At 47.4% G+C, this 13,002-nt stretch overlaps 1 protein-coding gene across 2 annotated transcripts in view; it reads left to right on the plus strand.

Moving 5' to 3' along the window:
- Positions 1 to 240: 240 nt before the first annotated feature.
- The window catches only part of RANBP10 (RAN binding protein 10), a 66,591-nt gene continuing 53,829 nt past the window's right edge, over positions 241 to 13,002 (plus strand). Inside the window, exons 1-2 of one of the 2 annotated variants that reach the window (XM_044255922.1) lie at positions 241 to 490; positions 1,280 to 1,391. In XM_044255922.1, coding sequence (XP_044111857.1) covers positions 256 to 490; positions 1,280 to 1,391 — 347 coding nt within the window. In that variant the 5' untranslated portion in view covers positions 241 to 255. Of the gene's footprint in view, positions 491 to 1,279; positions 1,392 to 9,879; positions 9,989 to 13,002 lie in introns of those variants that run through there. The other variant, XM_044255921.1, reaches the window with a different exon arrangement.

Raw genomic sequence — 13,002 nt, forward strand, 5'->3', positions numbered from 1 at the left:
GCTTATGACTGAGCAGATATATACTACATCTCCCAAAGTTCCCTAGGAGCCCGGGTTGTCCCGCCTCTGGAAAGCTCTGCATTGTGGGATATGGAGTCCTCAATGTGGCGAGGGCTGGCAATGTCCAAAGAGAGGTGTCGGACTCGGACTCGGTTTCCCTGCGGCCTCGGTAGGCTCGTCGGCCATTGGCTGAGCGGGGAGGATCTGGTCCCGCTCCTCCCCGCCCCCAGTGACACAATAGCAGCTCCCTCCAAGATGGCGGCGGCGACGGTGGACCCGGGAGCTGGGAGCCCGCAGGCTGGAGATTCCTCTGGTGGGGGCGCTGGGGGCGGGCTGCCGTCCCCGGGGGAGCAGGAGCTGAGCCGGCGCCTTCAGCGCCTGTACCCCGCGGTCAACCAGCATGAGACGCCACTGCCGCGCTCTTGGAGCCCCAAGGACAAGTACAACTACATCGGCCTCTCCCAGGGCAACCTCCGCGTCCACTACAAAGGTATCGGCCTCTTCTACCCAGGGTGGTTGGGGTATGACCGGAGCATTTGCCGGGCGCCTGTGCTGCCCGACCCCTGCCATATCACGTCCCTTCCCTGGCCTGGGTGCTCCAGGTTAGGCCTTGGCCCCTGCGGGGTGTCCATGGTGTTGAGGCTGACCAGGCCAAGGGTCGACTCTCTAGACTGCTGTGCCCCTGAGACACCCGATGGCAAGAGAACTGCAACAGGTGTCCAAACCCAGTGCAGGGCTGGACCTTCCACCCGAGGGCCTTTTTGCTTATCCTGGGTAGCTCCAATGCCAGCTGGGCCTTTCATCACTGCTTAGTTTTGGGAGTGTCAGAAGAAGGGGGTGGTCACATCCCCTCCATTAGCCAGAGGCCTTTGGGCTTGCTCACCTGCCAGACATCACAGACAGAGCTTGGAGTTTTTTATTAAAGTTAAGGGGAATGGACTTCCAGAGCTGCCTCCTCCTCCCCTGATCTCCCAGGTGGGCTCTCTATATTCTGGAGAGACTGCCAGCAGCACTTGGGAATCTCTCACATGCATCCACATTGCCTGTACCCTCCTTTGGTTTGTATGGGAGAAAGTGTCTCTGGCAGGGCTGCTAATCCCAGGAGGAAGTGAGCCAAAAGTGGGAGGCTTATGTGTTTGCTCAGTTGTTCTCTAGTTATTCCTTGAACTATGTAAGGGCTTCCCCTGGCCATGAAGGGGTGAAGTTGCCATGGAGCAGAAAAGAACAAGGCTTCTATCTGCATTTCTGCTGAAATTTCTTCCTTGCTCTCTCCTGTTAGGTCATGGTAAAAATCACAAAGATGCTGCCTCAGTGCGTGCGACTCACCCCATACCTGCTGCCTGTGGCATTTATTACTTTGAGGTGAAGATTGTCAGCAAAGGAAGAGATGGGTAAGCCCCTTCTTACCATCTTCTTTTCCCCAGCACTGAACTGTTCCTTGTGGTCAGAGTTCGAGGTCTCCTGGTTGACACTTGTGACTGATGTGAGCTCCTGAGCTATGTGGGTCTGGGCTACAGAGGGTTGAATAGTGGGGCTGCCTCTGTTACCTGACTATTGGTATGGCCTGGTTTAAGTGGCAGCTGTTGGTAGCAAGTAGGTGCATTGCCATCAACAGGTAGAGGAGGGGACTTCTAAAGAGATTTAGTGATTACACTTCTAAGGTGATTATGTAATGAGATACCTCACAAGTCAGGGAAACCAGTAACAAGTTTACATTAACAATTCAGTATCCAGAATGGGATTTTCCCCACTGTCCTCTGGCATTTGTGACTTCCCCTTTTCACACTCTTGCTGCATTCAGGGTTCTTTTTTATGGCATTTAGTCACATAGAGGCCTCTGTAGGCTTCAAAGGGATAGTAGAGTCTTCACAGCATTCATCATAGCTGTGGCAGCCACTGGCCTGTCATCTCAGGGTAAACAGCATGCACATGGTCAGAATCAGGTGACCTCGCTGCTCATAAACTTGTTTTTCAGTCCAGGGACTTGAACACCAGTTGGACCAGCTTTAAGAAGGTCCTCATTAAAGTAAGCATTAAGGAGGCTCCTTATTTTAGGGTGATCTAAGCAGACACCTGGAAGTCAGAGGGGGAGATTTCTCATTTTTCTTTTTTTCCCTTTTTCTCCTACTCTCTTTTTTCCCATTGATTGTGACATAGCAGGTGTTTAACTTATGAAATAACATGATTTCAGCTGTCTTGGAAAGGCATTCCTCATCAGACCCTAGGTCTGATGTGGGAAGTTTACCAACTACACCAGTGACCTTCGTGCCAACCCTGAATATGTGTTCTTTTTTTTTTTTTTTTTAAAGATTTTATTTATTTATTTGACAGAGAGAAATCACAAGTAGACGGAAAGGCAGGCAGAGAGAGAGAGGGAAGCAGGCTCCCTGCTGAGCAGAGAGCCCGATGCAGGACTCGATCCCAGGACCCTGAGATCATGACCTGAGCCGAAGGCAGCGGCTTAACCCACTGAGCCACCCAGGCGCCCCTGAATATGTGTTCTTGAGCATTCAAAATACTTCCTCTCTCTTAGGGACTGCCCCTCTTGTGGTGCATGCAAAATGCCCACCTAAGGGGCTGTGCTGGGGGAGGACTGCTATAGTCAAGAGCTTTGCCTGCTTCCTCAGTGAAATTGTGTCATCCTTGCCTGGGATGGTCGTGTGGCCATGGGTAGATGGCGCAGATTCAGTCTCTTTGTCTGTGCTGTGGAGAGCTAGGCCAGCACCTAAGCTGCCTTTAACTCCATGATTCTGAAATTCTGATCATGGCATGCTATTACATCTTTTAACTTTTATCCTGTCTAGTTAATTTAAAGATAGGAAACATACTATTGGAGGGCTTTAAAGTTTCTATTTTCCTTTCCCATCATCTGATCAAAGCACAAAGTGCTTGAACTAGTGTGAATGAGAATGGCCTCTTTTTTTTTTTTTTTTAATATTTTTTATTTATTTATTTGACAGAGAGAGATCACAAATAGGCAGAGAGGCAGGCAGAGAGAGAGAGGAGGAAGGAGCCCGATGCGGGACTCAATCCCAGGACCCTGAGATCATGACCTGAGCCGAAGGCAGCGGCTTAACCCACTGAGCCACCCAGGCGCCCTGAGAATGGCCTCTTAAACAGTGCAAAAATAGTTTTGGTAGAGACTAAAATGGCAGTGGCTGGAGTCTTATATTGTCAAGGAGACCGAGGGGCATTACTTGGACTTTAGGGAGGAAAATCAGTTGTTTTCTATGTAGTCCTAATCATAGATAACCGCTGAGCTAGTGAGAAAAGAGAATACTTTTTCAGAAGGGGAGTGTTTAAATGTAGAGACCTGAATTCCTTCAACTGGCTTTTCACATTTCAGTTGTAAGCGGATCTTGCTGGAAGAGGCCCTGTGTCTTGTTAGTTGTCCTTACCATAGTTTTTGCCTGCAGATTTAAAGAAAGTTGGGCATCTTCTGTCAGTTTCTGTAGCCAGCATTTTTATATGTGGTTAATATAACCAATAGGCTGACCTGGAAACCTCAGTTTTAACAAGGCCTCATGTCCTCTGTGTTTGTAGTGGCCTGCTTCACTTGACCACTGTCAGATAGCAAGTATATGAATGTCTCCTCGTGGCCTCTTTATGGAATCCCTGAAAGCTGTCTCATGGCTAGAATGTAGCCAGATAGTGGGTTCGAGGAGGCGAACGGCAGAAAATGATCAGCTCATTATTTGTTTCCCATCAGTAGTGGAGGTGAGTTTCTAACCTAGGTTTGGTCTGTGACCAGGTGTTAACCAGTTGTGTTGTATAGCTTTCCTGTATGCTTGAGTTCCAGCCTTACGGCGTCTCTGAAAAGTGGCTGGAGCAAATGATAATGTGGTGTTGTTTTTGTTTTTGTTTTTGTTTTTTAAAGATTTTATTTATTTATTTGAGAGAGAGAGAGCATGAGAGGAGAGAGGTCAGCGGGAGAAGCAGACCAGACTCCCTGCTGAGCAGGGAGCCCGATGTGGGACTCAATCCCGGGACTCCAGGATCATGACCTGAGCCCAAGGCAGTTGCTTAACCAACTGAGTCACCCAGGCACCCTGATAATATGTCTTTTTAAATTTGTTTGTTTGTTTTTAGATTTTATTTTTTAAAAGATGTCTTTGTTTTAAAGGGAGGGAGAGAGAGAGAGAAAGAGAGAAGTGCACACAAGGGTGTGGAGGGGCAGAGGGAGAGACAGAAATCCTTTTTTTTTTTTAAAGATTTTATTTTTATTTAATTGAGAGAGAGTGCGTGCATGTGTGCGCACAAGTAGGGGAGAGGGATAAAGAGAGAAGCGGACTCCGTGCTGAACATGGAGCTGAATGTGGGACCTGATCCCAGAACCCTGAGATCATGATGTGAGCTGAAGGCAGACACTTAACCGACTGAGCCACCTAGATGTCCCAGAAAATCCCTTTTTGTTTTTTTTTAAGATTTTATTTATTTATTTGACAGTGATCACAAGTAGGCAGAGAGGCAGGCAGAGAGAGAGAGAGAGAGAGAGAGAGAGAGAGGAGGAAGCAGGCTTCCTGCCCAGCAGAGAGCCTGATGTGGGACTCCATCCCAGGACCCTGAGATCATGACCTGAGCCAAAGGCAGAGGCTTAACTCAGGCGCCCCCAAATCCTTTTTTTTTTAATAAAAAGATCTTCTTTGGATGCCCGGGTGGCTCAGTGGATGTGCTCTCTCTTGTGCTCTCTCTCTTTGTCAAATAAATAAATAGTCTTTAAAAAAAGATTTTACTTATTTAGTTGAAAGAGAATATGACCTCATTGGGGAGGGGCAGAGGGAGAGGGAGCAGAAGCCGAGTTTTTGCTAAGCAGGGAACCCGAAGCAGGGCTCTATCCCAGGACCCCAAGTTCATGACCCGAGTCTAAATCAAGAGTCAGCCACTCAACTAACTGAGCCACCTAGGCACCCTGATAATGTGTCTATTTTGTGAGTTAGTCCTGTACCCCTAGAATGTTTGGTGACCTGTCCTGGCACTACGGCTTTGAGTGGCCCAATTTGTTAGATGTCCTTGCCTGATCCCAGACATATGTGTCTCTGCTGGTGCTTTTCCCCATTGAGTTCTCTCCCTGGGTAGAGTGAAGGAATGTCCAGTTGGATTCTTAGGGGATCACAGTGTCCTTAAGAGACAGAGCTACAAGGTGTTTAGTGCTGAATGGGGCCAGAGAAATGTGGCATACTCTGTACTGGGCTTGATTTACTGAGTCTGTAAATTTGTTTTTCTGTAGTTTTGAGTACATTTGTTAAAGGTGTTTATGAACCCATTTATCAATGTCATTTTCTAGAAAGGCCTTTGTTTTGATGATTTTTGTAGAAGAACGTACTAATCTAGTCTAGTTAGAAAGTTTCATTTCAGGGGTTCATGGAGTATTTAGTCATACCTACTATGTGCTAGGCTGGGTACAGGGAGAATAAAGGTAAAGCCAGCACAGACCAGCTTTGTCCTCAGAAAGCCTTTGGCCACTCAGCAGAGAGTAGATGGAAATATTCTCTGCAAGAGGAGGCAGAGTGTGGGTTTGGTTTTGAGGGATGAGTAGGAGTTTATCAGCAGGTGAGACCTGCTGTACCTAAAATGAACCTGCTTAGTACCTGGCTTGAAGTCAGGGTCCTGGGCTTTCTGGGCACTCCTTAATGTAAGAGAGAGCTAAAGAAGGAGGGGCTACATTTAAGCTAAGAGCTTGGTACAAACTGATGGGCTTCAGCTGCATTTTGCCGAGTCACCAGTGCTGGGAACGGCATGAGTTGGATCTGGTGGGTGAGGAGACATCAGCGCTCTGCCAGTGGTGTCAGGAGATAAGTGCATTCAGGTTGATCTTGTTAGAAAGCCACTGAGGCCCTGAAGCTGAGGGTTCCTTGGGGAAATGACTTGCTCAGGCAGAGTTTGTGGACTTGTGGGTGTCCCCAGCTCTTAGTGATGACACATGGAGGGTGTGGCTGGCCAGGCTGACAGATGCTCCAGTGTGACCCTCAAAATAGACTGTAACATCATCCCAGCAGCAGCAGCCTCCTGACATGTGATGGGTGGCTCTACCCAAGAACAGCAAGCCTGGGCTGGGGCACAGGATGGAGTTAAGGTGGGGGGGGGGGTGGCTCTTCTCTGCAACTGGTGCCCAGGCCCAGGCCCTGGCCACAGCCAGCCTGCCTTTGCTTGAACTTGGAGCTGACTTCCTTTGGCCAGGCAGCAAAGCACTCATCATTAATTCTGTATACCACAGTGAGGCACCCATTGTTTAGTCTCGGTGCCAGGCGGGCCTTCAGGAGCACAGGCCTGAGGCTCATCTAGGGAGGAGGCAGATATGCCTACACATACAACCTTACAGGGTGGTATAGAAAAGGCCATTCCATAGTGTGTGCTAAACCCAGGGGTTGCCCAGGGGTTGGGCTTTCTCTGTACCTGAAAGTTTGGGGAAACCTTCATAGAAGGGGTGATGATGCTAAATCTGGAAGGATGAATTAGAGTTCCAGGTTTTCACTTTGTTGAGAAGCAGGTGATCCAGGCAGAAGGAGTAGTGTATAAAAAGTTGAGGAGCACAGAGTATGAGGTAGGCAAGGGCCAGATCAGAAATACCTTGTATGCTCTGGCTAGGGACCATGGGCTTTATCCTGAGGGTGGTAGCAGTGTTTGAGGACTTGGGATCTGCCCACACTTTTGAGAGTGGATGGGACAGAAGAGATTGCTGCTCTGGTTCAGTCAGCCTCTCAGGATGAGAGCCCTGTCCAGTGTGTGCTTTAGGTCCCACACTCCAGGCATGGTTTTCCCGAAGCCTGTGTCTTCTCTCTCTTGGCTGGTCTTTTTCCTGTATGGTAAGATACAGAGGAGGGATGTTGAAGACTGGTGGCCAGAGAGGCTTCCTGGGGGTGAAAGCACTCCGCCTTTGCTTGGTCTTTGGTATTTGGTTTTTGCCAAGTCCTACCTGAAAGACGACACTGTCCATAATTTTCCATGGAGACCCAGAGAGCCGCTCGCTCATTCACGATCTCACCTGCCATGTTTGTGATCTGTAAAGCAACTTGAGCTCAGGCCCTCCAGCCTAGAGACAGTCTGTGGCTGGCCCCTGGCTTCCCTTGCTCCATGCACAATGGCATTGTGCAGTGCCATTGCAAAGTAGGTGGTCATCTGTGGACCTGGGGGAGGAGGCTTTGTCCTGCCTGTCCTGAGAAGTAGGTTCTGTCTTTGCCCAAGGCAGATACAGATGGTGGTTGTGCCCTGTTCTTCCTGACTGCCCTCCAGTTCTGATCACGGGCAGATGCTGAACTGCGGGCTGCATCTCTCCCTGGTAACACATTGCACTATTTCTGGAGACATGGAGTATGTAGAGTCTATAACATCTTCGAGTGTTTGTATTGCCTACCTATGTTGGGGATTAAAGCCCAGGTCTAGCTGGGCTTACTGAGGTGTAGCTCTGATACAGGGTGAGAATACTGGAGTTCACACGATGTCCACTTTTCTGGAAGGACTTTTTCCTGTGCTGAGCACATCTGGACTTCCCTGGGACCTCCCTGCTCACTGTGTGTTGCACCCCCAGGCTCCAAGCTGGAAGCTGAGTGGGGAGTATGGCTGCCTTCTTTGTAACTGGGGGCTTCCTTAGTCGAGCATCAGCCTCTGGAGAGATTCCTGAAATTCACTGCACAGCCCTTCTCCCCAATTCCTGCCCTCATTGTTTTTTTTTGTTTTCTGGAATGTTTGTTCTTTTCCCTAAATGGGTCACTATGTAAGGAAGATTCCCTGTTAGAGGGGAAGCAGGAGCCCATTGGGGTGGAACACAGGAGGATGGACTCAGTATCTCTGCATGGGAAGCATGGGGTGTCGTCTTATTCTGGGGCTGTTAGGAAAGAATAAAGGTTCCCAGTGTGGGTCTCTGTGGGCAGGGGTCACATTGCAAAGAAAGGATGGATCTCTAGAGAGGGGTGGATAATGTCACCCCTCTTCAGGTTGTCATTCTTCCTCTCCAGAAATTCTACTCAAAATCCGTATGAAATGTCTTTGTAGCTCCAGGATCCTGGCATTTTGTTGAAATATGAGGTCATGACTCTGTTGCTGGAAATGAGGCTGGAAAACTTGGTGATAGAAAAGAACCCAGCCCCTCTCATGAGGCTGCCAGAAAGAACAGCTCTGGACTGTGTAGAGAAGTGGGGGAGGGGCTGGGCAAGTCTTTTGCACCCCTGTTGTGCTCTCTCCCCCTCCTACCTCTTGAACCTTAGGAGTGGCCTGGGATTCCAGGGAAGTTTATTTAAGGTTATGGGGAGGGCAGGTGTCAAGGCTCAGATACCTCATCTGCCCACTCAGCTTCTGTGGCACATGTTACTGATTGATAACAGTGCTCATCCTTATCTAGACAGAGCCCCAGGAGTTTTCTTAATGTGCAGTGCACCCAATAGCTGATGTTTTTTTGGTCAAAGGAACGGAGGCAGTTGGAAGATGAGAGAGCAGAAAGGCAGTTGTGCCCAGGTGCTGTCAGGGCTCAGCTTGTCTCTTCTGAAGGACATTGCCGAGGTGCAACTGAACCAAGGGGAGGCAGAGGGGATGGTTTGCTGGGTAGAACTGATTATCCCCCAGTATACAAGGCCATGTATCTGAAATTGACATTGGCTCTTTTACAGAATGCTCTCTTTTAATAATGGCTGTTGTTCTAGGAGTTTATTAGTAGTTATATTTGCTTTTATTTATTTATGTGCCAAAATGTAAATAATACATAACATTTTTCAACACCTGACACAGTGTACATTTAAAAAGTAGCAGAGAGACAGGGCACCTGGATGGTTTAGTTAGTTGGTTGAGCGGTCTACTCTGGGTTTTGGCTCGGGTCGTGATCCTGGGTCATGGGATCGAGCCCTGGGACAGGCTCTGCACAGAGTCTGCTTGAGTTTCTCTCTTCTTCTCCCTCTGCCCCCCCTAACTTGTGCATGTGCTCTCTCTCTCAATTAATCAATAAATATTAAAAAAAATAGAGAGATGCAGGTTTAAACAAATGTAGTTTATTGCCATTATGTGAGGTGAGTGCAAAAAACAGAAACCATTCCAGATATTTTAAGCAGAAAGGGGTTTAATACATGGAATTTGATGTTTTCAAACTCATTGGGACTTAGAGTTTCCAGGTAATGGTGGGCTAGTTACTTTAATAAGATCCCCTGCTGAAAATAATGAAAGATGTTAAGTTACAAACCAGTAAACTCCAGGCCCATTTCTGGATGAATACCTGTAACTAGAAGATTAAGGGTAATGTCTGAGTAAGAGCATTTACTGTGTCCAGACTCATATTAAGCTGGGGAACCAATAGGTATACCTTCTGGTAAGGGCAGTATGTTTGGTTTCTGAATGTGACAGGCTCTGGAAAGTCTTGGTGCTTGAGACTCTTAGTGAAGAAGCCAGAACCTAGAGTGTGTGAGTAACCTACTTAGGACCACTCATGGGGACTGTTCTGCCCCTCCCTGTCTTGTGGGGTCTCTGGGTGTTTTGATGGTGTTCTTGACAGTGGATGTATGAGGGTCTCCAGACTCACATTCAGAACCACCTTCCTGCCTACAAGCACATTTTGACTCTAGGCCCCTTTTCCTTCAAGCCTGTTTTTTCTTGGGTGGTGCTGAGCTGGGTTCATTCATCTCTGTTATGGACCATCTCTCAGTAGGGAGCCTGCACAGGTATGGGCTCAGTGGGTAACTGCATCCTCTGCCAAGTGGGGGTGTGGTTGCTGGAGGAGCAGCATGTACACACAGCAGCCAGTGTCCTGATGGCCTGTGGTTTTAAGCAGGCCCATCCAAGAGTATGAAATAAAATTCCTAGCACCAAATATTAGCCCTTATTTCAGACCTAAACATCAGTTGGTGCTTTTCCTGAAATGTCTCCCAGGGACCATTTTGTAACCATAGTCCCCAAGATCTCTGTTACGGAGGCTGATGATTTCTTTATCTAGGGCAGATTCTGATAGGAACAAGATTGCCAGCCTGCTGAGCTGTGGCTAAGGTGTTAGATGTCAAGATGAAGCTATCAGGTAAGATTTCAGTAGCTCCATGGGGGTCTGGGGCAAGGGACAGAGGCATTGGTGACTGAGAGGATTGGCAGCAGAGCTGGCACCTTCCCTCAGCCCCCATGAGCTATCTCAGCTCTGATACCGAGGAGCTTGTCTTTTTTCTTTCCTCTTCATCACTTCCTACCAGAGCTCTGTGGGCCTGGAGATATTCAGCCTGTCGCTCCCCCTGCTTGTGCTCTCATTCTCTCTGACAAATAAATAAATAAATGAAATCTTAAAAAAAAATATGTCCAGGTGCAATGGTCATTGGCTCATATCTTTTTTTTTTTTTTTTTAAGATTTTTATTTATTTATTTGAGAGACAGAGCGAGCAAGCATGGACAGGAGAGAAGGGCAGAGGAAGAGGGAGAAGCAGGCTCCCTGCTGAGCGGGGAGCCCGCCGTGGGCCTGGATCCCAGGTCCTGGATCCCAGACCTGAGCTGAAGCCAGACGCTTAACCAACTGAGCCACCTAGGCGCCCATTGGGTCATATCTTCTTTTTCTTTTCTTTTCTTTTTTTTTTAAGATTTTATTTATTTATTTATTTGACACAGAGAGAGAGAGGGAGAGAGAGATTACAAGTAGGCAGAGAGGCAGGCAGAGGGGGAGAGGGAAGCAGGCTCCCCTCCGAGCAGACAGCCTGATACGGGGCTTGATCCCAGGACCCCAAGATCATGACCTGAGCCGAAGGCAGAGGCTCAACCCACTGAGCCACCCAGGCGCCCCGGTTCATATATCTTAAGCAGTATTTATTAAAAGTGCCCAGGGCACCCTCGTGACTCAGTCGGTTAAGTGTCTGCCTTAGGCACAGGTCATGATTCTGGGGTCCTAGGATCGATCCTCATGTCAGGCTCCCTGCTCTTTTGGGAGTCTGCTTCTTCCTCCCCCTGCTCTTGTGCTCTTGCTTGCTCTCTTTCTCCCTCTCAAAAAAAAAAAAAAAAAAAAAAGTCCCTGTGGGCTTGCCAGCCCATGAAATCCACTTTCTCTCTAAGAAGAAATTGATAGAAAATAAAAAGAGCTAGATGGGTGTTCTTCACCCTTGTCATCTGCTGTTTGCTTATGGTGAAGGACTTCTTTCTTCTGGCCCTGACAGGATGCTTTCCACTGCGCCTTGTGCCAAGGCTTCCTTGTTTCATTTGGAAAAGTCAGATGAGGCTAATGCTGGCATGCAGGGCCGTGGGGGGTGTTACTGGTGACTGTGTGCACGTGTGTGTGTGTGTGTGTGTGTGTGTGTGTACGCGCTATGCAGTGTATGATACATATATGACATGTATCATTTTAACCATTTTTATTTTATTTTATTTTATTTTTTAAGATTTTATTTATTTATTTGACAGAGATTACAAGTAGACAGAGAGGCAGGCAGAGAGAGAGGAAGGAAAGGAGGCTCCCTGCTGAGCAGAGAGCCCGATGCGTAGCTCGATCCCAGGACCCTGGGATCATGACCCGAGCCAAAGGCAGAGGCTTTAACCCACTGAGCCACCCAGGCGCCCCTTAACCATTTTTAAATGTACAATTCGGTAGTATTAATTACATTCACAATCTTAGGCAATCATTACCACTATCTGTTTTCCAAAACTTTTTCATCACCCCAAACAGAAACTCTGTACCCATTAAGCAATAATTCCCTATTTCCCCCTCCTCCCAGCCCTTGGCAACCTTTCTGTTTCTATGAGTTTGCCTATTCTAGATAGTTCAAATTACTGGAATCCTACAATATTGTCCTTTTGTGTTTATTTCACTTAGCATAATGTTTTCAAGGTTTGTGTTGTGATCTATATTAGAAATATTCCTTTTTATGGCTGTATGTATAAACCACATTTTGTTTATCTTTTATCTGTTGATGGGCACTTGGGTTTTTTCCCCCCATCTGTTGGCTATTGTGAATAATGGTACATAGAAGTGAACATTGACAGAGAAGTATTTGTTTGAGTCCCTCTTTTTAAAAAAGTTTTGTTTGTTTGTTTCTGTGTTTGTTTTTAAGTATTTTATTTATTTATTTGACAGAGACATAGCAAGAGAGGGAACACAGGCAGGGGGAGTGGGAGAGAGAGCAGCCGAGCAGGATGCCCAATGCGGGGCTTGATCCCAGGAGCTTGGGATCATGACCTGAGCTGAAGGCAGACACTTAATGACTGAGCCCCCTGGGCGCCCCTAGATTTGTTTATTTTATTTATTTATTTAAAAAAAAGATTTTATTTATTTATTTGACAGAGATCACAAGTAGGCAGAGAGGCAAGCAGAGAGAGAGTGGGGAAGGATGTGGGGCTAAATCCCAGGATCCTGGTATCACAACCTGAGCCGAAGGCAGAGGCTTTAACCCACTGAGCCACCCAAGTGCCCCTAGATTTGTTTATTTTATAGAGTGCATGAGGGTGTGATGCGGGGTAGGGGCAGAGGGAGAGAGAAAAGCAGAGTCCCTGATACAAGGCTCTATCTCATGAATCTGAGATCATGACTTGAGCTGAAATCAAGATCAGTCGCTTAACCAACTGAGCCACTTGGGTGCCCCTTGGGCCCCTCTTTACATATTTTGGATATTAAACCCTTATCAGATATATGATTTGCAAATATTTTCTCCCATGCTCTAGTTACCTTTTCACTTTCTTGATAATGTGTTTTTTTTTGTTTTGTTTTAGATTTTAGTTATTTATTTATTTGACAGAGATTACAAGTAGGTGGAGAGGCAGGAAGAGAGAGAAAGGAAGAAACAGACTCCCTGCTGAGCAGAGAGCCCGATGCGGGGCTCGATCCCAAGACCCTGGGATCATGACCTGAGCCGAAGGCAGAGGCTTTAACCCACTGAGCCACCCAGGCGCCCCTTGATAATGTTTTTTGATGCACAAAAGTTTTAATATATTTTTTTAAAGATTTTATTTATTTATTTGACAGAGAGAGATCATAAGCAGATGGAGAGGCAGGCAGAGAGGGAAATAGAGGGACGCAGGCTCCCTGCTGAGCAGAGAGCCCGATGTGGGACTCGATCCCAGGACCCC

Source organism: Neovison vison, chromosome 7 (genome assembly GCF_020171115.1).
Source record: "Neovison vison isolate M4711 chromosome 7, ASM_NN_V1, whole genome shotgun sequence".
Taxonomy (NCBI): Eukaryota; Metazoa; Chordata; class Mammalia; order Carnivora; family Mustelidae; genus Neogale; species Neogale vison.